Genomic DNA, 27,489 nt, shown 5'->3' on the forward strand with positions numbered 1-27,489 from the left:
ATAGTAGTAGTAGTAGAAGTAATAATAGTAGTAGCAGTAGTAGTAGTAGTAGAAGTAATAATAGTAGTAGTAGTAGTAGTAGTAATAATAGTAGTAGTAGTAGTAGTAGAAGTAATAATAGTAGTAGTAGTAGTAGTAGTAATAGTAGTAGTAGTAATAATAGTAGTAGTAGTAGTAGTAGTAATAGTAGTAGTAGTAGAAGTAATAATAGTAGTAGTAGTAGTAGAAGTAATAATAATAGTAGTAGTAGTAGAAGTAATAATAGTAGTAGTAGAAGTAATAATAATAGTAGTAGTAGTAGTAGAAGTAATAATAGTAGTAGTAGTAGTAGTAATAATAGTAGTAGTAGTAATAATAATAGTAGTAGTAGTAGTAGAAGTAATAATAGTAGTAGTAGTAGTAGAAGTAATAATAATAGTAGTAGTAGTAGAAGTAATAATAGTAGTAGTAGTAGTAGTAGTAATAGTAGTAGTAGTAGTAGTAGTAATAATAGTAGTAGTAGTAGTAGTAGTAATAGTAGTAGTAGTAGTAGTAATAATAGTAGTAGTAGTAGTAGTAGTAGTAGTAGTAGAAGTAATAATAATAGTAGTAGTAGTAGTAGTAGTAGTAGAAGTAATAATAATAGTAGTAGTAGTAGTAGTAGTAGTAGTAGAAGTAATAATAGTAGTAGTAGTAGAAGTAATAATAGTAGTAGTAGTAGTATGTTAACGTCCCAGTGCTTGTGCATATGACTGTGATCGCCACTAGACTTGGCTGACGGCTTTGTTTCCAACCAACAACTGGCTGCACTGCTCCTTTCAGGATCCACATCATCATCATCATCTTCAGCTGGGCCAGCTCGTCAGCCCTATTTCAGGAGCAGGCTGGCAATCGTTCAGGGCAGCTGAGTGTGGATGGCTCAGTTTGCCTCACTTTGGCTAGGTTGTCAGCCTGGGACAGTGGTTTTGTGCTGTAGTACGGATGTTTGTATTTGTGAGCCCAGTAGGGGTGATTTGTAAGCTGTCTTAAAAGCAGTGGTTTAGTTGTGGGAAGTTAGTTAACTTAGTGTTGTTCAGGGTGTGAACCAAAGCCTGTTACAACCTTTTGTGTTTCTTCTTCCTGCCTGTTTTTCATGGGCAACAAAAGTGTTGCCTCCAAATAAAAACCTTTTTATTCTGAAAGGAACTTATTTGTGGGTTTAATGTTTACAAACCTTTTCCCCTTTTCACTGGCGAGCTGGGGGTTTGTAACGTAGTAGTAGTAGTAGTAGTAGTAGTAGTAGTAGTAGTATCCACTAATGATAGACATTCAGAAAAAGAGGTCCACCTGGAAGGGAAGACTGATCTCTTGGATTTGAGCCCCCAAATTTCTGTTCATGAAGGTAAACTTTTGCAGAGAAAAAAACCTTAATTCTTGTTGGCATTGTTGCAGGTTACGTACCGTTCTACGTATCTGAACTGTCAATAAACCATTTACGTCACTTACGTCAAGTTAGTTGAATAGAGACCAAAAACAAAGTTTGCTCTTCAAAATTAAACCACGACTAAATAAAGACCATAAATTTTACAGTTTAAACTGAATAATAATCCTTTAAAATTAAAATTTAGTGATTAAATTATTATTAAAACAAGAATAGAAGCACGTAGAAGGAAAAAAAAATCTTATTTTACATGGGAGTTTGCGATGTCCTTTGTGGAGATGACATTGTTTTGAAATGCTAATCGGAAATTGGTAGAAGCAACGTGGGCTGTTTCTGCTTCGTATCGATATTGTGAATCGTGTGGAGGTATTTTCAGGACTTTGTTTGCAAACTAGTCCTCATAGGAAGGTAATTCACCTGGACCATCAGGAGGACGTCTGCTTGCAAGCCCATTAACAGGTAACGTGATTAAACAGGCTAGAAACGCAGTAAAATTAGCATGCTAACATGCTATACGAACTGTTTAATTACTAAATACTGTTAATTTATTTTTCTTTTTTTATTAGTTGTGCTAAAACGTCATGATTGTATCAATATAGTTTTTCTTTTTTTTTTCTTTTTTTTTAAAATTATATTGATTTATTTATTTTATGTCCCGGAACCGCAACTTTCTGGTTATATTTGTTTACTTCTTCTTCTTTATTAATAAGTTTTAACTAGATATTGCTTTATTATTTGCTTGAAACGCAAATGATCCAACTCTTCAATATTCTTTTAAAAAGTAATATAATTTACTTGTAAAATTACCTGGTCGTGTCCCAAATAGCCATTTAAAAACAAAAACAAATGCACATGACAGCTGCTTCCTCTATTTTAGGTTTGTTTGTTGTTTACTAATTTAATCAATTTAGCTTACTATAGTTTAATCTCAGGTTAGATATAACTTACCTATAATTTAACCTCAGTGTAGTTATGATAATGATATGGCATATTAAAGTCTACAAGGCTAATGTGTTCTATTTAATCAAATGAGAGGAATGATCAGGATGTCTGTCTGTCTGTCTTTCAGCTGCTTCCAAACTGTCTTTTATAGGCAACTTAATTTATTTTGATTTGCACCAATTGCATAAGGTCACGGATTGTAAGTGGGTCAATTTGAAATAAATTAGATTTGAAAGAAGAGGATGGTGGGAGAGGATAAACAGCTCTGCTTTTTGTCTGTATACAGGATTTAAGATCCTAACTTGATGTGTTTATGATATTTTTTGCTGCATTTACAACACATATTAAACAGGATGTATGTGATTTTAGGTACTAAAACGACTAAAATGCATGTTAAAAATGCAGCACCACAGTGTTGTTCCTGCTTTGTTTGTCTTGCTTCAAAGGTATGAAACTGGTTATTCATGTGATGTCCACTGTGCTCTGAAAGTTCATTCCACTATTAGAGAAACTTTGCATTCTTTGCCTTTAAAAATAGACGCCTGCTGTTGACTATTGTGAGTGTAAAGTGGTGTAACTAGTTCATCCTTTGTTAAAATGGCCAATAAAAAAAAGCAGCCACATCAAGTATCAGTTACAACAAGTTTTTCCGCTGCTGAGACAAACCGGTTTTATCATTAATGAAGTGAAACTGTTTTCAGTTTGGGTTTCTTCTCTTTTACCTGCTTTCAGGATGTGGCTGAAAATACTGCTGGGCTTCCTGTGTTGCATCAGTGCTTTGGCCGGAGATGACGTGGCTCAGCAGAGTCCGCTGCCTCTGCTGCTGGTGTCTTTCGATGGTTTCCGAGCTGACTACCTAAAGAGGTTTCCCATGCCCAATCTGAAGCTCCTGTACAGCCAAGGGGTCTTGGTGGAGCAGCTGACCAATGTCTTCGTCACCAAGACGTTTCCCAACCATTACAGCCTTGTGAGCACTTTTTTGTTGTGAAAGATGATTTCTATCAGTGTCTTTGTATTTATTCTTTTTTATTCTGTTAGCGTGGCAGAAAATTTCCGGCCCACTACTAATTTAATAATCTTATAAGGATCTTATAACCTACTCAGACTGATGCGTAGCAACAAGAGCCTCCCTCAGATCATCGCTGATATCGTTCTTTGTTCATCCTGAGGCCTCATTTTTCTGCCTCCTGTTCGAAATAACTACATCTGCATAACCACAGATGTAGTAATCTTGGTCGTAAAATAAAGCAAAGACACGTGCGATGACTGCACAAGTGCCGGAATCGAGACATGAGTAAAATCACCTGCAACACAGAAAGAAAAACTTAGTAGCCAGTTTTATCTAGGAATTAAAGTAATATCTGATGAGTAAATGTGCAAAAGTAGAGCTTAAGAATAAATCTGGGAGGTTTTAGAGATGTGAACGTGTCCAGGTGGAACCACTTAAATGTGTGATATAAGCTTTCTCATGTGCCACACTGGAAACTGTTATAATTCACTAATACAACAAATCTCTGCAACGCAACGCATTGGTTAATTTTTATGACTGACACCTCTGTAGACCAATCACAATAAATATATATATATATATATATATGAAAATAAACATATATGTGTGTGTGTGTGTGTATATATATATATATATATATATATATATATATATATATATATATATATATATATATATATAATGGTGGACCTAACAGGTGGAAAAAAAAAAAGAGCGAGAGGGAAGAGAAACGCAAAAGAGGAAATGTGGAAAAGAAACAATAAAAAAGCTAAAGAATCAAATAAAATCCATTTAAATAACTTTTCTACTCTATTTTCTGATGTCTTTCCTCCTTTGCATTGCATTGACTAAAGTCATCAGCTTCCCTTAATACTGTTAAGAGTTGTCATCATCTTCCTGTCCAGGTAACCGGACTGTACGCAGAGTCACACGGTATCTTAGCCAGCAGCATGTATGACCCCGTCACCCACAAACACTTCAACCTCAAAAATGACAGCGACCCGATGTGGTGGAGCAAAGCGGAGCCCCTTTGGCTCACAGCACTCAGTTCGGGGTACAAAACTGCAGCCGTGATGTGGCCCGGGTCCGACGTTACCATCGGCAACCGCACTGCAACGCACTTCTTTCCATATAACTCCAAGATGACTTTCCAACAACGACTAGGGAATGTTACAAACTGGCTCATAGGAAACAGAGAGGTAGTAAAGTATAGTACTTTCTACTGCAGAGGTAGTACTCGCTGTACTATTTAATGTGTTTTGTAATGTATTCCACCAGGAGAAAGGAGTGATGTTCGCAGCTCTCTACTGGGAGGAGCCGGACCGATCGGGTCACGCTTTCGGCCCTGACAACACCTCTGTGATGGCGAAAGTGCTTAAAGAGGTACAGTTACTTGGCATTTTCTACGCTTTTCACTGGAAACTGGACTGAGGCCCAGTTAAACATGAACACTGAACCGGTTTCATTGATGTCACTCGTTTTCATTTATATTTATTAACTAAACCAAATCCACTTGCAGTTTGACAAGCCAAAAGCTGGTCAAATATGACATGATAAAGAAGACATTTTCATGTCTTGTTTGTGAAATAATAAGGTTGATAATTCATGGAACAAAATCCAGCTACAAGAAAATATTTAAAAGCTTATATTGGGCTTATAAACACAAACTCTACTTGTAACTCCCAGTCAAATAAACAGTCTTTACTGATGGTCTGGAGTGGTTTTTATCTGTTCAGCCGTTAAACCATCATAAACCAATGTAAGAGCTAAACGACACATGCACAAACAAAACAAATGTTACATTTCTGACATAATTTCAGTAACATACATTAACTTATAGCTTCAAACTTTAGTTACATTTCTGATTTCTCATATGGCAGAAGATAATGACTTAATGTATGTTTTTGCCACATTCGACTGGTGCTGATACTGGTATTGTCCTGTTTATTATACCTTAAACTGTATTTTTCGTCAGTGTCTTTAACTAAACCGTTTTGCCGTTTCTTTCGTTGCAGTTAGTTACCGTTAGTTACCGTTATCAACATCTGTTAAAGCCAAAAAGTCAAAATTAAACAGTTCTACGTTTACAGGGACAATGGTATGATTAATACATTCACATTTAAAGGTGAAACTAAAAAAATATAAACTCCTAATACAGAAAAGAAAATAAATGGAAGGACTTAAATAATTAAGGGAAAAGATAGAAATTTAAGTAAAATGGTGCTTATGAAATACATAAATGACAAAAGGTTCAAATTAAACAAAAATAAACATTATTTAATAGACTTTTAAGAATTTTCAGACATGATAGATGTTTTCTGCATCTGTTTTTGTGAAAAATTTTGTCATCTTTCTGACGATGTTTGGTTTGTAGACATGAGTTAGATGATGGCTAACGTTAGCTAGTGTTAGCTAACATTAGCTACCATTAGCTAACACTCCCTATATACCTCTCTGCTCTGTATTGTTATAAAAGGAGACTTTATGGATTTTATTTGTCTTGTACAATATTTGTCCCTTTAAGAAGGATATGGGACCACTTCTGACTTCTTTTTTTTGTCATTTTAAATATTTCTTTATGACTTTTGCTACAGGCTAACAGCTTGCTTAGTATGTCTTCTTATTTGAGAATGTTGAACAGTGAACTGGCACTTTACTGCCACCACGCAGTGGGAAGCTGCATTGCAACTGTGCTTTTCATGCATGATTGTAAAATTCCTTTTGCCTAGTTGATAAATTATGCTGTCCCACAGTCTTCACGGCAAACAGGTGCAGTTTTTTCGCAGTGGCCCTTGAAGCCCAAACATCACTGACTTAGATAACATGTTTATATTTTAATTATAATACTTGGCATGATCCTGAATTTCATTCTGAGTTCCTTCTTGTACCATCAGGTTGACGACAACATTGGTTTGCTAATGTCTGAGCTGAAGCGGACCGGGCTCTGGGGTCGCATCAACCTTGTGGTAACCAGCGACCACGGCATGGCCCAGTGCTCAGCCAACCGTCTCATACAGCTGGACAACTGCCTCCACCCCGACAACTACACCTTGGTGGACCTCACACCTGTCGCTGCCCTCATCCCAAACAAAGGTAACTAGGCTGCACTCAAAGCTTTCAACTCTTTAAGCTGAAATAGCTGCTAGAAAATGCCTGACTGTGTGTGATGTTCAGACACAGAGACCGTCTTCAATCTGCTGAATAAGTGCCACCCGCACATGACTGCATACTTAAAGAAGGACATCCCTGACAGACTGCACTACCGGAACAACGAGCACATCCAGCCAGTCATACTGGTCGCCGACGAGGGCTGGACTATTGTGCAGCGAGGAAACAAGCTTCCCAGATGCGAGTACAACATAGAAACCATAAAGGGACAAGTCAACTCAACCCAACTTTTTCCAGGCTTTTAAACATAATTCAGAGAATCTCCTCTTCCTTTTTTTTTCCACTACTAGTGGGTGACCATGGTTACGACAACTCCCTTCCCAGCATGCACCCTTTCCTGGCAGCGACAGGCCCCAGCTTCCATCACGGCTACCGGATGAAGAGTTTACACAGCGTAGACGTTTACCCGCTCATGTGCTACCTGCTGTCGGTGCCAGCCCGGCCCAACAACGGCACTCTGGTTCAGGCTCGGTGTCTGCTGGCTGGTGAGGTCTGCTGGGATGCATCCCTGGTGGTCGGGCTGGTGGTTGGTGTCCTGCTTTTCCTCACTACACTTACAGGTAAATAACTGATCGGAGCATTTCAGTGGTTTGTCTCACCAACTGTTCATTTAACACATTGCCAGAAAGGTCTCTTTTGGATGAGCAAGCTAACGGGACATATTCCTCCTCAGTTTTGTTCAGGTTTATGAACCTCCGCTGCCTCCAAGGCTCCCAACCTTTCCAGAGGCTGCAGATCTGCCACAATGACGACAATGAACCTCTGGTGGTGTGAACCAACGGAGCCGACAACCACCAGCTGTTTGTGCTTCGAACGTGCTGCACTTTACTCCTCTTGTTTTCTTCCTGGTGTGTTTGTGCTTGTTTACACAGATGCAGGAGAAGCCAGTTGCTTTAGAAAAACCCTCAGGTCTGCCGCAGAGCTGTGCGCCGGTGTATAGAACAGCTGTTATTGTGGAAACCATAGATTAGGTCAACTTAATGTTACTGGAACTCATGGCAGGAAGGAAAAAGTGGCAACAGCGAGGAGATTAATATATTCTGTCTGGGGAAGTAAAAAAATGTTGATGAGATTACTTTCGTTCTGAGAGATTTCTTTTTATAGGGTTTGTTTTATTGAATGTTTTTTGTAGTTGCATTTTTAACCAGCAGGGGGAGCTGGTAGCTCATTTGTGACTAAGATATTGAAACATCTGATGTTTATTGGTTTGTTGTTACACTGATAGATGTTTTTTCTTGAATTTGTCCTTTAGATTTAATTCTGTTTGTTCTCCTGAAACTGAAATTTGAAACCTGGATAGAGATTAGATTACAGTCTAACATGTGGTGTCTCACTAAGATCAAACCACTATCAAAGATGAGGAGTTTTCTATGCAAATGGGTCATTGTCAGGTCTAAATATGTAAGTAATTGATGCCAAAGACGGCAGTTAGGTTGAGCAACAGCTGGTCCAAAGAGGAGAAAAGGGAATTTCTCTCAGATTTAAAGCAATCCAGTCAACGTTTTTGATAAAATGGAGGTTGTGGAGTAAAACTTGAAATGTCTTATGCAGACTGTTTTGCAGGGATCAAAAAAATGTGAATTGTTGCTCCTGTAGGCCATAAGATGAGCTTGTTGATATTCTGTATTTATCTCATGAACTCAAAGGAAAATACCAAAACAATATATTTATTCTCAATGCTGTTTTTTTGAAGTTTTATTTTTAACTTAAGAGACGTTTATGTCTCTGAATCTCACAAAAATATACCACAGAAACCGAAGAATTTCTCTGGATTTATAACTGGTTTTAACATTCATCCATTATTTTCCTAACCCCTTAATCCAATGAAGGGTCGCGGGTTTTAACAGGCTCGTGTTAAATATGTGCAGTGTCTCCCTCAGTATGTGCAACCTTCCTATTTTAATGGAAGTAGGATTTACGAGTGGTTTGAAAACTATGTCACACAAGAACATGCAACCAGCATGAAGTGCAGCATCGCATTTCTGAACTGTTTCTGATGTTTTCTACTCAGATTTGAAACCAAAACCTCATTTATATCTTACTCCAAGCTCCAAAAACATCCTTCTGTTAAACACAACGTTGGATTTTAATTAAGGATGGTATAACAGAATATCCCAAACCTTATCTCTAATTCCAATGCAATCATGTACAGTAATATATGCTGTTTATTCATTTTTTTGTGTCTTTATATGTGTAAAATGAGCTAAGAGTTACTGAAATCAACATTTCAAATCCATATTTTGTCTGAAACTACTGAAATAAGTTTCAACATGAGTTACTGTAGTTATGTTGTATTCCACTAAATTTAAAGAATTTACTGTATGAACAGTTTCTTAATATTGCTAAATGCACCTTTATTTTATAATTAAAAATCGTCCAGGTTAAACAAAAGAAAATAAATCCAAATTCTTCCAATTAATAGTAACTTTGTACCAAGAAATAAAAGATGTACCATATGAATTGCAGCACAGTTGCCTCGTTTTTAAGGCTGCCATGTGTTGAAATTCCACATGTATGCATCTAAAAGTTGTTTTTAGGAGTTTTTGGGAAAAAATCTTTTAGTACTGTGCCTGTTGAGATTTTTGTGGTTGAATGAAACTTGAACAGAGTGAATAAAGGAGATTCACAACCAGACTTTTTGTGTTTTTGACTTGTGATGTTGGTGAAAAAGGAAAGCGACAAACATTTGGAAAAATTAATTTATATTCCTTTATATCTTTTTTTCTTTCATTGCAGTCACAACATTACAACGTAATAAACTGCTAAATATATAAAACCAAACTTAATACTGACATAATACATTTCTGTATTGTGTTCAAAACCAAATCAACTGTACATGTTTTCATTTATATTTTAAAATCTGTCTTTATTTCTGTGTAATCATCTGTATTACTGTAAATCTTTATCTCTTCACAGATAAATAGACTTTATTTTCAGGAGGTATTGTAACAAAAATAATAAAATTTTCTAATAATGGCCACCAGGAGCCATTGAAAATATTCATCTCTTCAACACAATGTCCTAAAACTATCATAGACACAGAATACACAGACTAACCGGAGATTCACAATGCATTTTCTCATTTTTCTCCTTCCTCATTTGGTGATTGGTCAGGAATATTTGGTGCAAACAAAAGAAACCCCCTTCTCAAAACCCTTGGAAAAAATATGAAGGAGCAAAATACAGACTATTCCTGAATGCCGTTTTGATGTGCTAACGCAGGAGAAGTTCAAACGTGCTTGATTGATAATGGCAACCAACATTTCTATAAATTAAGTCAGGAGATGTTAGTCAGACGGCCTTGTTCTATTTGCATGGACTTAGCGCTTAAGTATCAGATGTTTCAATAACAAATGCCCAAAAACAACCTTTTTTTTTAATTTTTTTTTTTTAGCTGGGCTAAATAGCAATTTTGACAATTTAGCTTAGCGCTAAGGGAAACTTGCATTTTCCACACTGAATGTAGCTAGCAGTTTTCCTCATCTTTATGCTCAGCTAATGTTTGAAGTTTAGTTGATATGGCAATTAAAACATTTAGCTCCTCAGCTATTTGGCATGAGACATTGGATGTTGGGTTTTTGTAAATCTGTTTGATTCTACATAATCATATTAACAAAGATAAAATAAACTTTATTACAAACATCAGGTAATTCTATTTGGACAGGGCTTAGCTAGCAGGTTTTCACATCTTTATACTAAGCTAACATTTTAAATTTGGGTGAAATGATGATAAAAATATTTAGCTACCTTGTTATTTCACAAGTGATTGAAGGTATTGGTTTCTGTAAACCATCTTGATTCTACCAATTTAAAGATAAGATTACCTCGTCAGTAGAGGGGGTTATATTTATGGACAGAGCTTAGCTAATTATTGTCCACATCTTGCTTAGCTAACATTTAAAATTTAGGTGAACTGGTGATGGTTTATTGCAACTAGCAAACAGAGCTTAAGTAAGCAGTTATCCACATCTTTATGCTAAGCTAACTTTTGAAAATTGGATTAACTGACACTTAAATATTTAGCTACTGTAGTATTTTCAAAATTGAACCAAATGCACATTTCTGTAAACCAGCATAAGTCTACCAAATTTGATTAGTATAGACATAAACTTTATTTCAGCAGACAATTATGTTAGAGCTTACAGTTTTCCAAATCTATATGCTAAACTAAATTTTGAGATTTGGGTGAACTGCTAATTAAAATATTTAGCTTCCATTGTTCAAGTTATTGAAGATCACTTGAAACCAGCTTGACTAAACCAAATAAGAATAATAAAGATAGGTTGGACTTTATTGCAGCTAGCAGGTAGTTGCATTGGAGCATAACTTAGCTAGCAGTGATGAACATCCTTATGCTAAGCTAACTTTATAATTTAGGTGAGATAACAATCAAAACAGCTCCTAGATGTTTCGCAAGAAGCGTCAGATGTTGAATACTGTACCAAATCATGGGTCTGATGTGGAAATATGCCATCTTAATGGTTGATGCATGGTAAAACAGATGTAAACCATCACAGCCACTTGGCTAACACCTCCAAAGACTTTATCCTGCCTACAGAGCTAACATCAGTGTGCTTATATTCAAGACAACACAATGGCACAGATTCCTACGAAAACACAGTTTCCAGTCGATCTGTATTTTTTTCTTTTGTTCTGTCATCATTACATTCTACATATTTATAAAGAACATTTATTATCAGTACATTTTAAAGAGCCATCTACACAAATCCATGGAACATAGATCCAACTGAGAAACATTACCAGAAAAGGTATTTACAATCAAAATGCCAAGCACGGAAAAATAAAAGCTACTTTTACACATTTAATTAGCTAGAATTCTTTGTTTTCTGTTTTTTTTAATAGCTAAGGAACACAGTAGAAAAGCATGACTTTGACAAAAGAAAAACTCAGTACATCTTTTGATACATCCAACTTAAAGAGTTTAGTTTGACCCTGCCCTGTGCTTGTAGCATCCAAACCCGAGTCAAATCACTGGAATCATTTCTGCTCATTGTCAATGATTAGATCTGAGTATTTGTTCCAAAAGGAAAAGATTTCAGTGTTGGACTCGGGCCCGGTAAATACTGGTCTGAGATCAGAAGCAGATTAGCGTCTGGCTTCATGCTTCACAAAATCATGAGTAATGACACTTTGCAGATCCAGACCAAAACTTTGGCTAAAAGAAACAAAGCATATGAAGCTTTAGCAACACATACGGTATCTCTCTCTCTCTCTCTCATACACACACACACACACATCTCATATACTTTGCAGACCCTGATAGTGGAACATTTTCGTTTATCTAAAGGATGATTCAGATAATAAGATACACATTCCTTCATCGAGAGGCGGCATTCATCCATCTCAAATTAAAAATGACAAAAGTTATCTCCGTCCTGACTAATCAATCCTGATAGAGAAATAATTCTACACAACTACACAAAGCTTAAAAATGTAAACAAATTGTACATCATGCTTATTTTTTTTAGCACATGAACACTTTATGATTTCTTCTTTCTGCACTTGTTCTTTTAAAACTTAATGAAAAAAAAAGGGAAAAATAACATTGAAAAACAGTGATGTGGTGTTTTTTGTTTGGGTTTTTAAGCCCAGAGCCGTCCTGCTTTTTGTTCCTTTGCATAGCCGTGGATGAGTAGCCATACAATAGTGACAAAGCGCTGACTGGATCTTGATTTTCTACAGAGTGGGGCTGGTTAAGGCTCTGGTTTTCTGGGTGAAGGTGGAAACATTTCATGTGCATGCACGCTCGACTGCAGACCAAGCATGGATTAAGTTTTGCTGCTGCATGAAACAACAAAACACGCAATGATACCTGCACTTTAACTGTGGTTCCACAGTCGATTCAACGCGACACATAAATGCTTCTGGACAAAAACAAAAACTTGATTATTTGGTTGTGTCAGACCTGATTTGGCTGTGTTAAACCTGATCTCGGATTGGCTGTAGCTCTGGGTGCAATGGGGAGTGTGGGGGACCCAGAGGCACCTACGAAGCCGTGACTCTTCAAACCTCAAAGCCTCCACGCTGACCATTTATTGTGCCGTCAAATCCACAACATTCATGCAAGAAATTCACAAACACTGTAACTAACAGCAAAATGGCTGACCGTGTTGTCTAAATGGCACATATTCGGTTTGTAGTGCGAACACAGAGTGCTGTTTTCCTTTGATTCCTGTACACCAACACACTGAACACATGTGTAACGTACAGTGCACATCCAGATCAAAGTGTACCAAAACGTAGCACCACCCTCCTCTGGCTCGGATATCATCAGTCGAGCGGATAAGGCTTAGTAGCTTCGCCTCGGTTTCACAGAGACAGAAGGAGATGCTGTTTTTATGTCCACTTCTGGTGAAGAAATCCAAAACTAGAATTACACTCTACAGACAGTCAGATTTTCTAAACATATTTGGCTAAAATCTCAACTATAATCACAACTATAAAAAACCATCTTTCTTTATTCGATAGCACCATATGAATATTGTTCCCAAATTATAAAGGGGTAAGGGACTATTGGATGTTGTGTGATTGTGTTTGAGTGGTGAGGTAGGGATACATCCCATGTTATACTACTTATTGTGTATCCTGTGTGTATTAAGCACATCTCCCTGCTGCAGAGGAAAACCTTGTGTATGTGTGTGAATGTGTGTGTGTGTTTGTTTGTGTACACTAAGCACATCTCCTTGCATCGGAGACTTGCATAGCTTCTGCAGGACAGGAAGAGCAGTTGTCCATTTGGAAGGAGCCTTTGGCACAGCCTTGGCTGATAACTGAAGGCAGTACTCAAATCGCACCATAAAATTCAAAGAGACAATCTGCCCTTATTGCACCATTAGTACAAGCGTGTTTCATATTTGCACCATATGAAGTGGGACTAGCAGCCAATTGACTCTGACCTTATAGCTTGAGAGTGTTGCACCATATGCATGGCAATACTGCTGCTTCTGTTGCACATATGCACCTGCTGAATCTGCAGCGAATTAACTGGTTTGTCTGTTTTCTTAGTAGGCTAGCACCATGAAAATATAATGTGAGCTCATTCCTCATTTGCACAGTTTTATTTAAAGGGATACTTAGTCATTTCTGGTGTTTGTACTCTAATTTAGCTTGCCATAATAATGTAGCTTTTTTGTTTTTTTAGTTTAGCTAGATATGTAATAATTAGCATAGGTGGCTATTGTTTACTTTAATACTGCTTTAATCTAGCAACAAGGAGCAAAAGGTACAAAGTACGTCATCATTTCTAGGTGTTAACACCAAAGGTTTGTTAAAGAGTGTCAAGAACAAGTGTTTAAATCCCATTTTTGAAAGACAAATTTAGCTTTTGTAAATTATCAGTTGACAGCTGATCTGTGATTTCAGCAATAATTGAAAATAAAATTAGGCTCATGGATTTTTAACAAAAACGGCAGATATAACCTTAATTTCAAATAAGCATATCTGAGATGCTAAATATCTATACTAGCCTTAGCATTATCATATGTTACTCTATATATTTATGAGATATTTTAAAGGGATTTTAAAACGTTAATTGTAAGTATTTATGAGTAGTCTGTGTTTTATTTGCAGGAGACAAATGTCAGAACACTCAAGTTTAGAAAATCTGGGAGGGTTAGCTTAGCTGCTTACTGTTAGCTTAACTAGCAGCTAAGCTAACAGCCACTTAGAACAGGACTAACAGAGGTGCAATTTTTTTTTACTAATTAAATATCTCAAACTTTAAAAAGCTAATTGAAAATCAAATTAATACAATGTAGTTTTTTCTTACTTTTGTGACAGAGTTGCTTTTTATACAACCCCTTCTCAAAAAAATGGACGTGTTACAACATATTAATAACGCAATCATAAAATATAGAATATTTGTAAAAATGAAAATACTTGGAGAAGCAAATATACAATTAATATTTTTAGGCTTGAGTTGTTTTAAAGAGTAAGAATTTCTTACTTTTGTGACAGAGTTGCTTTTTATACAAACCCTTCTCAAAAAAATGGACGTGTTACAACATATTAATAACGCAATCATAAAATATAGAATATTTGTAAAAATGAAAATACGTGGAGAAGCAAATATACAATTAATATTTTTAGGCTTGAGTTGTTTTAAAGAGTAAGAATTCATTCTGGTTGGTACTAGCTTAGTTAGCTGTTAGCTTAGGAGCAGTTAGCTTAGCTTACTGCTCAGAATGTTTCCCTATTTCTCCAAGCTAAGAGCACTCTGACAGTAAAAAAAAAAAAAAAAAAAAAAAAAAAAAGAGAAAACATTTTAGTATCCAGTTAATGAATAAAATATGTTATAAGAGCTTATAATTTTTTTGAAAACGGTGTTTATACATATTTTGTCAACTGAAAATGGACTTAACATTTTCTGTTGCACATGTAGCAGAGCAGATGGTGGCGTGGGGTCAAGTTGCGGACTAATCTTTTTAATGTTAGCTTGAATTAAATCCAGAATCTGAGGGACTTACTTATTTTTCTCAAAAATGTGACATACATGAGTGGAAAAGGCAAAAAAGAAAGGATTAAACTTCAAACATATCAAAGTATCTGACTTTTACCTTCTCATACACTCACAATTTTTTTCTTTCACATTTTCCAACCCCATGGGATGCAGGAATACTACGAAGCATCCAAGTATTTTTTTTTTTTTAATCGCACACTGTGTGATGGTTAATGGCTGTTTGTGTTTGTTTTTTTACTAGCCACCCCGCTGTGCAAAAATGACCCCATCTCGAGAGCTGCAATGTTCCCGTTGACGGGCAGATGACTGATATGTCAGCTCATTAGTTGTCACATGCCAATGTGACAGCTTGGATTGCAGGGGCTAAACAAACAATAAATAAATAAATAAATACATAATATGCCACACATCACAGCTCAGACGTGGGTGTCTTTGGAGGAGTTGATATTGGATGTGATTCAGGAGAAAACAAGTCATCGGGATGGCTGTGGCGATTAAAGTCTACAACCGTTTTATCAGCTTTGGTGGCAACACCCTGACAGTGTGGTAACAACATAATTTAAACATCTTGTAGAAAAATGTTTTACACACTAACAAAAATAATTAATTCTACATATCCTCTCAGTTGGAGTCTTTATCATCGTTTTAACATGGATGTAATCTGCTTGTTTTGAGCATTATTGACAATAAAAACAATGAAAAACTATATATATTAGGCTTCCATCTCTGTAAGCAAAAGGAAATAATAACACCCTTCCCCAGATGGTGCCCTTAACATATTTATGGTTATATTTAAGTTATAAACATAAAGATGGAAAAAAAAGCTCATAATTAATTAGTGGATAGGCTGTGTTTTGCTGTTTTGTGAACAGAGCAGATGCTAGATAACATTTTTATTTAATTAAACATATGGCTTTATTTGGGATATTGTTGTTAATACATAGTTTAGCAAAGATTCTAGTTGTTTTTGTAGCTTTTAATTGTATTTTAATTGAACGATAACCTCTAATCTGACCACTTTTGAGCTCATGTTCGTAACTACACTATAAGAACATAACATAGCGCAAGTCTAAAACATTGAATAATTTAATAGTTTGGGAGATTTGCTTACCTTCTTTTTGAAAAACATAAGTTTCCATTTCATTTTCTTTCTACTGGGAGGATTTAAAGCAGTTCTCAAGTAAGCAGCGCATGTAACTCCATAGCCTTTTTAGGACATTAAATTTAGTTTTTTCCTTTAAATATTGGTTTTTAGGTGAAATTCAGACAGCCAGACTTGTTTGTTGTTGTTGAACATTTGTGTGTGGATGCATAAGTTTAAGTTTTATTATTAGCTGGGTAATCAGACAACCAGCTTTCAGCTCCTAAAATAAGCTAAGCTAAGCTAAGATAAGCTAAGCTAAGCTCTTCAGTCTCTGTTTGGAGAAAAAGTAAAACAAACTTTCTTTTCTCCCAAAGTGATGTACATGGATAAAGGTAAAGTTATGCAATATTTTCAGGGGATAACTTCTGGTATCACTCTGTGCTGTGGCCTGTAGCTGCAGATGGTTACCTCTCCAGTTAAGTCTTATTTATGTTCCATTTATGTGCAAAAATTGACCCACATCCTCCAACGCATGCTTTACGTTGGCATGATTGTGAGGCTAAACCGTAGAGGGCAATACAGGGTTTATTTTAGAGTTCGGACAATAGCAAACATGGTGACAGAGCAGAATGTCATGGTTGTGTACTCAAAGAGACTGAAATTGGGGTGGTGGTTGTCTGTGTGGCCATTAACCCTGTGTCAACGCACCAATTTAAAATCACTTTAAGTCGTTTGAAAAGACTTAACGAAAACTGTATAAACATTACAGATAAATATTTTTCCACTACTTTTTTTGCATAGATCTTTCAGTCTACTTCGCTTGTCATCAATACCACCAAATTTGGATCATTCTATTTTAACCATTCAAATGCCAGTTTGATCACACGGAAGGATGTTTTTCACTTGCACAGACATGCTATTTTCCCATAAAATATGTTTTGGGGGAAACTGGCTGAAAGATTTTAGCAAAAAAGTGAGGGAAAAAATCATCTGAAATGTTTTTAAAGCAGGTTTTGAGAGATGACTTTTTTTGTTCACTAATGACCCAAAAGGGTAGTGAATTAGGTCTTGGTGTCCCTTTGACCTGAAAAAAATGGTAATGGATAACATTTTATCACAAATAAATAAATAAATAGGCTAATATGGGATAACATGTCCAAAACGGTGGCAAAAATTACCTGAACTGACAGATTTACCCACTTTCATTGTTGACCTTGCTCAACGCTGCCCCCTATGGTTACTGGTGGTACTGCTCCATTTACTTTTTGAAAATGGACTGAAATACTCACAAAATGAACCAAGAAGACGGGCAGGTTTTTCCCGCATTTATATGTAATGCTGAGCATAAATGAGGCTTTAAGGCCTTTACACACCTACTTCAAAAATTTCGTCCAAATAATTCGCCGGTTAATGGGAACGGTCACATCAGTGGTAAGATTAGGATTTTTCTTAAGATTTGTATATGGTGGACACATAATCAACCAATCAGAGAAGGTGTATCGACAGCGTCACCAGAGCCGGCCGCAAGCTATTTAAGAGTCACTTTGTCACCCGGACTTCATTCAAAATTTATCACCATTGCGGAGCGTCTTTTTGTCTATTTTTCTCTGCTTCTTTAAGCTAGCGGTGGGCTGCTGGAGCAGATCTTCGCATAGTCCTACAGACGTCCTAAAGTGGCCGTGGTCCAGCTTCAGCTCCTGGGCTAAACAAGTTCGCCTCTCTTTAAATCAGCATAATATGTCATCGCTTGATGTGGAATCCATGTTAGTTTTTGCCACATTGTGAGTTTGTTGCATTTATTTATTTATAATTGATTTATTTTGAGTTATATTTGCAGTTTTGTGTCGTTTACTTGCATCGGTTCTGGTGTATAAAGGCCTTAAGTCTTTTGTTCTTTGTGTCCACAGCTCACATAATACTAAATAACATCTCTTTAGTACAGAGAAAATAGATACACCACCATTTCAGCTAAAATAATGACCAATGTTTCACGATTTCTTCCATTGAAAGTGTTTTGTTTCCTTTCTGTTTAACTCTACTGAAACCAGTGAACGCGTGACGATCGCAACATAAACGGCCAACTTTTTTCAGTTTGTCCTGGTGTGAAGACAGATTAAGTGAGAAAGAAGGCGATGGACTCGTGCTGAAGCAGCTCGTCATGAGTCATGGCCATAGGACTCACAGGTTGTAGGTGCCCGCAAGGAATGTGTGTGTGCCCATAAGGATGTGACAAATTGCTTCAGTGTGTGCTTATATCGAGTGTTTCTAAATCTGAACATCCACGTATACATACATGATTTCTTTAGTGGCGCTTCATGTGCTTGTGCATGTGTGTTTGTGTCAGAGTGAGGACTCGTACTGCAACAGTTCATACAGCAAGGGTCCGTCGCGGTAGCGGATGCCCACCGCAGCTGGCGTTATGTACTGCAGGATGTTTATAGTCCTCCGCAGGCGCCTGTCTACGTAGTGGGCGTCCCAGGCTGGGTAGCGCTTCCTGGGCATGTCGATTTTTATAAGCGGACCCTCGGGTTTGGAGGTGGTGGGAGCAGACCTCACCTGAAAGACAGGGAGACATGTCTCGGCCACATCCTCTTCCGTTTGCGATTTGGTCATGTGAGCCGGGGTGGGCGGGGCAGTGGGCGGGGCTGACGGAGGGAGAGGGAGACCCCAGAGGAGCTGGGCACAGCAGGAAGAGGCAGGGCTTGGTTGGAGGTGGGCGGTGGCAGGGTGCAGGAAGCCGTAGTACAGCAGCATGACCAGAACCCCGCCGGCAAAGGTTAGGTAGACGCCGCAGAGAGCTGGGACGGCGTAGGAGTCGGTCTGGGCTGGATCTCTGTAGGCATACCTGCAGAAATGAGGAGGGAGGGGTTAAATTCAGACAGTAATCCCAGTATGAGACAATACTCACCAGAAAACCTTCATCCCAGTGTAATTTGGATTTTGTCTTGTTTTATTAGTAACCAAAATTGATCTACTCTTATTTGCCTCACAGCCATCATAACTTATGCATTTTATCTCATCACCATGAGAATCTCCCGTTCCACCACATCATGATGAGAATCTCCCCTTCATTCTGCTCACCAGCTTTAATCTTCTTCCTCTGTGGCATTTTATTATTGCCTTAGAAAAAAATGGCATCTTTTTGAAAGCTGGATGTATGCGCAGCCGCCAGCTGAGCATAACAAAGTATTTTTCATCACCACCACCGGAGCATTTAATTTTTTGACATCACGTTGCCCCAAACGTTCACACATCGATACGGATGATCTCATCATCAAGGAGTATAAAAACCACAATACATACGTACTATGAAGTTCATATCATTATTTGTTGACTGGCTAGCGGTTTTGGTAGCGGCTAAACAGGCGACAGGGATCGCGTCAAGATGCGTCGAGGGTTGAGAGCGGTTGTTGGGTCTGCTGACACAAAGCATTTTTTCCTGGTTACTGTTGGGTTTCTTTTCTTTGGAAAAACAGGGTTGATTGAAGCTCAGTGCATCAGGGATGCAGGATGCGTACCTAGCAACATCGCTGTCCACTAGCATGGATGGATCCATGTTGTCATGATGTTTCCAGCAGATTCTGATCCTACCATGTGAATGTGGAGCTGAAATGGAGACTCATCAGACCAGTAACATTTCTCCATCTTCTATTGTCCAGTTCTGGTGAGTCTGTGGGAATTGTAGCCTCAGTTTCCTGTTCTTACTGACAGGAGGGAACCCGGTTTGGTTCTGTGAACTCTGAACTCGGTGGTTTTCCATAGTTGACCCTTACCTTGTGTAAGCCAGATAACGACAGAAGCATCAGCCATAAAAAAGGAAGTTTTGTGTTTTTAACGTCATTTACAAGCTTATCAAACAATTCCATTCCATACTTGGCTTAGGATTTAGTTTCTTACAAAGATCTAACCATGAAAACTCACCACAGGCCGGTGAGGATGGTGTTCTCCGCCAGCACCACGGTGTAGTACACCACCATTCTGTGCCGCGTCCGGCCCTCCTTCACGTTGAACCAGCAGAAGATGTAGACGATGCCAACCACCATGTTGAAGAGCACCTCCTCCCACTTGGACATGCAGAAGTCGGTCCCTCCGTGCACCACCCAGAAGGCCATGGCGCACCAGTGGAGCACCACGAAGATGCCGAAGTAGATGTGAAACAGGGAGGCGAAGAGGGCGAGGGAGAGGACGCGCGACGAGATGGTGAAGAGGCGCCAGAAGAGGTGCAGCAGCGCCCCGCGGTAGCTCATGCTGCGCTGGTCGTCACGAGAGTCCCGCAGCAGTTTGTGGTAGGAGGCCAGAACCCAGGCGAGGGAGAGGAGCGAAGCCAGCGAAGAGATGCCTACAGACATAAACCGTTACATAAGATAGAACAAACCATCCACCTCTGAATCAATCAGAACAAGACAGACTCATTGTTTCAAGGTACAAAAGCTTATCATGACTCACTGGGGGTGTATTGTGTGGTGTGGCGAACACCTCCTTACATAAAAGGTGGCGACTGACACGACAGAAACATCTAACTATGACGGTTCGCGGTCTGAGCCTCAGATATGAAGTTATTTTTAACGCTCCAGGTGCTGATGGCATCCACCCCCCCAATGTACTCGTCACAAAAACTGTCCTAAAACTCAGGAGTGATGGGATGAATAAGAGCAGTGGGAGGCCGCCGTGATGATACATTTCCCTGATGAATACGGAAGGATAAGGTCGTCTAACTCGTCTGAAAGAGCTTCCTCTCTTAGAATACCTGAACAAACAAAAAAAAACCAGAGCAGCACCATCTGCAGCCTCACACCACCGAGCACAATGTGTGCAAATTGCTAATTACTGCTTGCACAGCTGTTGGTCTACAAGTGCTTTGTTGGCGACATGAAAACATGTTGTTACGCCGGCACCCCCCCTTCTCCTCCCAACTTACACTGCAGCGTCTCGGCTCGGTTCTCCTGGATCATGATGCAGAGCTGCAGGACCAGCTGGGGCGCCGACTCCAGGAACGTCTCCAGCAGGCGCAGCATGTTGACGTCGGCGTACTCGAACATCATGGCCCAGTACCATCGCCGCTGGTGCTCCTTCTGCCGACGGGACATGACGCCCAGGTACAGCGTCCGGATGTACCTGCAGGGGGTTCCAGCAGGCGTAACTTCAGCTTTAAACATGAAGAGCACCACCTCCGATGCACTTTACAAGATAAACAACACAATCTCAATGCAGGTCAAAGGGCATGGTGCTTGTTGTTGTCATAGTAACCTTTGCATCAGTTCTAGCGACTTTCTGGTTGTTTGTAGACAAAAACATCAGATTATGGATGTATGACAAGTCGTATGAAATGATGGGGGGATGAACAGAATCAGAAGAGAGGAAGGGATGAAAGGATGAAGAAGGGCAGGGGGGGAGTGAAGCAGGGGATGGAATGAGGGAAGAATTGATGAGGGGAAGGGAAGGTTGAATAGATAAAGCGAGGGAAGGAGAGAGGAATGGATGAAGTGGAGGTATAGATGGTGGAGGGTGTGAAAAGAGGGATGAAAGAATGAAGAGAAGGAAGGATGAACTGATGACCAGAAGGAAGATGGGAAGAGCAGAAGAGGGTTGAGAGAGGAATAAAAGGAAGGATGAACAGATGAGAGGTGAACGGATGAAGAGCAGGGTGAGCGAAGAAGAGCACTGAATGAAGAAAGAAGGGAAGGGATGATGAGAAGATGAAGGGAAGGAGGAATAGATGAGGAGAAAGAGGGATAAACATGATAAACATGATAAACACGGCAAACATGATAAACATGGTAAACACGATAAACATGATAAACATGATAAACACAGCAAACATGGTAAACATGATAAACATGGTAAACACGATAAACATGATAAACATGGTAAACACGATAAACATGATAAACATGGTAAACATGATAAACATGGTAAACATGGTAAACATGATAAACACAGCAAACATGGTAAACATGATAAACATGGTAAACACGGCAAACATGATAAACATGATAAACATGGTAAACACGATAAACATGATAAACACGGCAAACATGATAAACATGATAAACATGGTAAACACGATAAACATGATAAACATGGTAAACATGATAAACATGGTAAACATGATAAACACAGCAAACATGGTAAACATGATAAACATGGTAAACACGATAAACATGATAAACATGGTAAACACGATAAACATGATAAACATGGTAAACACGATAAACATGATAAACATGGTAAACATGATAAACACAGCAAACATGGTAAACATGATAAACATGATAAACACGGTAAACATGATAAACATGATAAACACGGCAAACATGGTAAACACGGTAAACATGATAAACACAGCAAACATGGTAAACATGATAAACATGGTAAACACGGCAAACATGATAAACATGATAAACATGGTAAACACGATAAACATGATAAACACGGCAAACATGATAAACATGATAAACATGGTAAACACGATAAACATGATAAACATGGTAAACATGATAAACATGGTAAACATGATAAACACAGCAAACATGGTAAACATGATAAACATGGTAAACACGATAAACATGATAAACATGGTAAACACGATAAACATGATAAACATGGTAAACACGATAAACATGATAAACATGGTAAACATGATAAACACAGCAAACATGGTAAACATGATAAACATGATAAACATGGTAAACACGATAAACATGATAAACATGGTAAACATGATAAACACAGCAAACATGATAAACATGATAAACATGATAAACACGGTAAACATGATAAACATGATAAACACTGCAAACATGATAAACACGGCAAACATGATAAACACGGCGAACATGATAAACACGGTGAACATGATAAACACGGTAAACATGATAAACATGATAAACACGGTAAACATGATAAACATGATAAACACGGTGAACATGGTGAACATGATAAACATGATAAACACGGCAAACATGATAAACACGGCAAACATGATAAACACGGTAAACATGATAAACATGATAAACACGGCAAACATGATAAACACGGCAAACATGATAAACACGGTAAACATGATAAACATGATAAACACGGCAAACATGATAAACACGGCGAACATGATAAACACGGTAAACACGGTGAACATGATAAACACGGTGAACATGATAAACATGATAAACACGGTAAACATGATAAACACGATAAACACTGCAAACATGATAAACACGGCAAACATGATAAACACGGCGAACATGATAAACACGGTAAACATGATAAACATGATAAACACGGTAAACATGATAAACATGATAAACACTGCAAACATGATGAACACGGTGAACATGATAAACACGGTAAACATGATAAACATGATAAACACGGTAAACATGATAAACATGATAAACACGGTGAACATGGTGAACATGATAAACATGATAAACACGGCAAACATGATAAACACGGCAAACATGATAAACACGGCAAACATGATAAACACGGCAAACATGATAAACACGGTAAACATGATAAACATGATAAACACGGCAAACATGATAAACACGGCAAACATGATAAACACGGTGAACATGATAAACACGGTGAACATGATAAACACGGCAAACATGATAAACACGGTAAACATGATAAACACGGTAAACACGGTGAACATGATAAACATGATAAACACGGCAAACATGATAAACACGGCAAACATGATAAACACGGTAAACACGGTGAACATGGTGAACACGGTGAACATGATAAACACGGTAAACACGGCAAACATGATAAACACGGCAAACATGATAAACACGGTGAACATGATAAACATGATAAACACGGTGAACATGATAAACACGGTAAACACGGTGAACATGATAAACATGATAAACACGGCAAACATGATAAACACGGCAAACATGATAAACACGGTGAACATGATAAACACGGTAAACACGGTGAACATGATAAACATGATAAACACGGTAAACATGATAAACATGATAAACACGGCAAACATGATAAACACGGCGAACATGATAAACACGGCAAACATGATAAACACGGGGTGAACATGATAAACACGGTGAACATGATAAACACGGCAAACATGATAAACATGATAAACACGGCAAACATGATAAACACGGTGAACATGATAAACATGATAAACATGGTAAACATGATAAACATGGTGAACATGATAAACATGGTAAACATGATAAACATGATAAACACGGTAAACACGGTGAACATGGTGAACATGATAAACATGATAAACACGGTAAACATGATAAACACGGTAAACACGGTGAACATGGTGAACATGATAAACACGGTAAACATGATAAACACGGTAAACACGGTGAACATGGTGAACATGATAAACATGATAAACACGGTGAACATGATAAACATGGTAAACATGATAAACATGGTAAACTTGATAAACAAGCTGCTTTATTTATTTGGCTTTTTAAACAAAGTCCTGTTTGGTGGGAACATGATCCCAACCCCCACCACTTTCACTTCTTCTCTCTTCTTGCCTTCCACTCCCATCCCCCCTCTCAACTACCATTGTGCATACATGCCCCCCTTCCTTCTCCACTTCCCTCCTCAGCCTCTCCATCTCTGAAGCGATCTGTCTCAATCAGGCCGCACCATTTGCTCAGCTGCACCAGTCCCACCCGTCTTCTCTGAGATGGGAGAGTCCATTCTGCAGGTGGAGGGGGGATGTTTGCATCTGGAGGGGAAGTGGTTTTAACCCTACAACCGAAGCATCGGAGCTGAGTAGCACGTCCCACAAGCATCAGGACGCTAACACTCCCCCCAACTGGCAACCAGGGACAATTAGACCTCGTTGCCGCTTTCCGCAAAGTCGCAACAGAATCTCCCAACTGTGTGCTCGACACACAAAAGCCTCATTTGTGTCTTTTGCTTTCCCCCCCCAACGGCGCTTTTAGCACCATGATTAGCACCTAAACGGGTCCATCTGTGTGTTGATGTGTGCGTTTCTGCATGTGTTTGTGTGTAACATGAAGGGGGGGGGTTGGACAGTGGGCATGAAAGAGATGCGTTGCCAGAAGCACAGATGCTTTTCCTCTTTGTACTCAACATGCATGCTGACACTTAGGGGAAGAGCTGTGACACCGTTTTTCCACTGGTCACACACGCCGACAGGCATGAAAACACACACACACACACACACGAGCCTGATCTTTATCTGAAAAACTGGCGGAGCTGAAGGTGAATTCAGCACCATGGACAGCGATCCAGTCCATCAGTTACTGGTCCGTTAAGGTTTTAGGACCACTGTGGTAACTTAACCCCCCCTTTAGAAAGAAATTCTGCTGTGTAAGTTGCTGAACTTTTCATTAACCCTTAAAATGCCACTAAATTACCAAATCCAATAGCTGTGGCTTAGGTTGCCAACAGTTTGTGGGGAACGGTAGTGTGTGGGGTAAATAGTTAGTTTAACCTTTCTGTAACATTTATTTAAGAGATTTTCAATGCTGATGAGGTGGAGGTGGTTTTATGAGGATAAATAGCAACATAAAAAGTGTAAGTAAAAAAAATTCTGTTGTGTGTTTGTTTCTTCTGACAGCAAAAAGAGAAAAAAGGTTTGGTCACCGTTCAACTTTATGTTTTATTGTAAGTGATAAATTCCTTTATGCTGCTATATCTGGTCATTTTACATCTTTTTAGTCTCGTAATCTGACAGCTGAAGCTGCCCTGAAGGAAAAATGTTGACTAGGATTAAAGGATTCAACCTCTATGTGTAGTTTTAGATAAAGTATCAAAGCTTTTACTGGAGTTTTAATGGTTAAATGGTCTCAAAATGAAGAAGAACGGGATTAAGTTGCAGCGTTTATTGGTGGAATTAAGATAAATGTTCAGTTTAATATCCAGTCCAACCAGTCAGGATGGAGCAAGAACATTAAGCGGACACCCAACTCAAGTGGTAAAGATGACCCCCCCCCTCCTTACCTCCACACTTGCCCCAGTTGGAGGATGTGTATGATGGCCTGCCATAACCAGATGGTGGCCAGCTGCAGGCGGTCCTTGCCGGGATACAGGCACCCCAAAGCCACCGTGCCCCGCTTTGTAAGCCCCTCCACCTCCCCAAGCCCCCCTCCAGTGTAGTCCTGCACGAACCAGCGGAAACTCAGAATCTGGACCAGAACCGACGGCACCAGCACGAAGAAGAGGGTGAGGCCGAACCAGAGGTAGTCCTGCCTCTGGTAGTAGTCCACCGCCAGGCACAGGTCTGTGCCGACGTCCCAGAAGAAGACGAGGAGGGCGAGGATGATCCAGAGGCAGTCCAGCCACAGCTGCTCGCGGGGGGGGCAGTGAGTCTCCCGTATGCCGACCCCTCCGGGGGGCTGGCCCCCTCCCAGCAGAGAGCCCAGGCAGGCTGAGCGGCAGCCCCAGTAGCAGGCGGAGGAACGGCAGCACTGGCAGATGTGGATGGCGGCGGAGTCCAGAGGCTCCTCCGCGTCGACATCGTAGAGCTGGGCGAACCCGCCGCCGCCGCACCCCCCGCCGGCTTTACCTCCGTCCGACTGCGCGGCCATGTCCCCCTTCCCGCTCCTGCCCTCCTGAGAAACGCACGACAACCGCACCGTTGTGCTTGCTTGCGGGGTGCGGGCACCACGTCACTTCCCAGATACCTGCTGTCCCGTTCCCTCTCGCACCGCGGCGTCTGCTGTGTCTCTTTCCCGTCCGGGGCGCGAGGAGCCATCAGAGCCGGCGGCCGCGCGACGGCGGCTCCCCTTCTGCCACGTCCGGTCGGGACACCGCCCCCGGGCGCTCGCGTGCGGCAGCAGCGGAATGGGTTTGTCTTCTAGTCCAGCTGCCCTGCATCATCCCGTCCTGCGCGTGCGGTCATCTAGGGCGATGGGAGGCTATGACGTAATGCATCTCCCGCGGTTCTTAAGACGTGAGGATGAATGAGTGAATGATGGGGCGCGCACCCGACCTGTAAGGTTATTCTTACAAACTCCAGCTCGTGCTACAAACCCTCCCCCCCTTCACGTGGACCAGGGACTCTCCTGACCCGCAGGCTGCACGCGCTCAGGCTGCGGGTTCCCCGGATCCGCGGCAACCGCTGCCCGCTCCTCACCGCAGCTCGAGCTCTCTGCAGCTGCTTTCAGGGATGGGCCGCTCGCGAACGAGCCGACTCTAAGGAACGATTCTTATTAGTGAACGAGAAGAACCGAATCCTGCCAGAATTGAGAGGAATCTTCAGAAGGGGCGGGGCTATCTATCTATCCTTCTATTAGGGAAAATCAATTCGAAAATCAGGATTTTTTTGCTTCACAATTTTAAAATCAATTTTTTTGTTTAAAAACTTTTTCCATTACAAAATGTTTTTAATGTTTATTGTTTTTAATGGATCTTTTAACTTGTCTTCTTGGGCA

At 39.6% G+C, this 27,489-nt stretch overlaps 2 protein-coding genes across 2 annotated transcripts; one reads left to right on the plus strand and one right to left on the minus strand.

Moving 5' to 3' along the window:
* Positions 1-1,722: 1,722 nt before the first annotated feature.
* Positions 1,723-9,139, plus strand: enpp4 (ectonucleotide pyrophosphatase/phosphodiesterase 4). Its single transcript, XM_079263756.1, has 8 exons — positions 1,723-1,858; positions 3,074-3,308; positions 4,256-4,549; positions 4,629-4,733; positions 6,245-6,443; positions 6,525-6,698; positions 6,809-7,078; positions 7,192-9,139. Exons 2-8 carry the CDS (start codon positions 3,075-3,077, stop codon positions 7,290-7,292), a joined length of 1,377 nt encoding a protein of 458 aa, XP_079119882.1. The 5' UTR covers positions 1,723-1,858; position 3,074; the 3' UTR covers positions 7,293-9,139.
* A 9,282-nt stretch (positions 9,140-18,421) lies between these two features.
* On the minus strand, positions 18,422-26,643 carry xkr6a (XK, Kell blood group complex subunit-related family, member 6a; the record flags this gene model as incomplete). Its single annotated transcript, XM_079264189.1, has 4 exons — positions 18,422-18,926; positions 20,003-20,420; positions 21,000-21,196; positions 26,057-26,643. 4 exons carry the CDS (start codon positions 26,641-26,643, stop codon positions 18,422-18,424), a joined length of 1,707 nt encoding a protein of 568 aa, XP_079120315.1.
* Positions 26,644-27,489: the final 846 nt, after the last annotated feature.

Source organism: Telmatherina bonti (genome assembly GCF_933228915.1).
Source record: "Telmatherina bonti genome assembly, chromosome: 24".
NCBI classification, from domain to species: Eukaryota; Metazoa; Chordata; class Actinopteri; order Atheriniformes; family Telmatherinidae; genus Telmatherina; species Telmatherina bonti.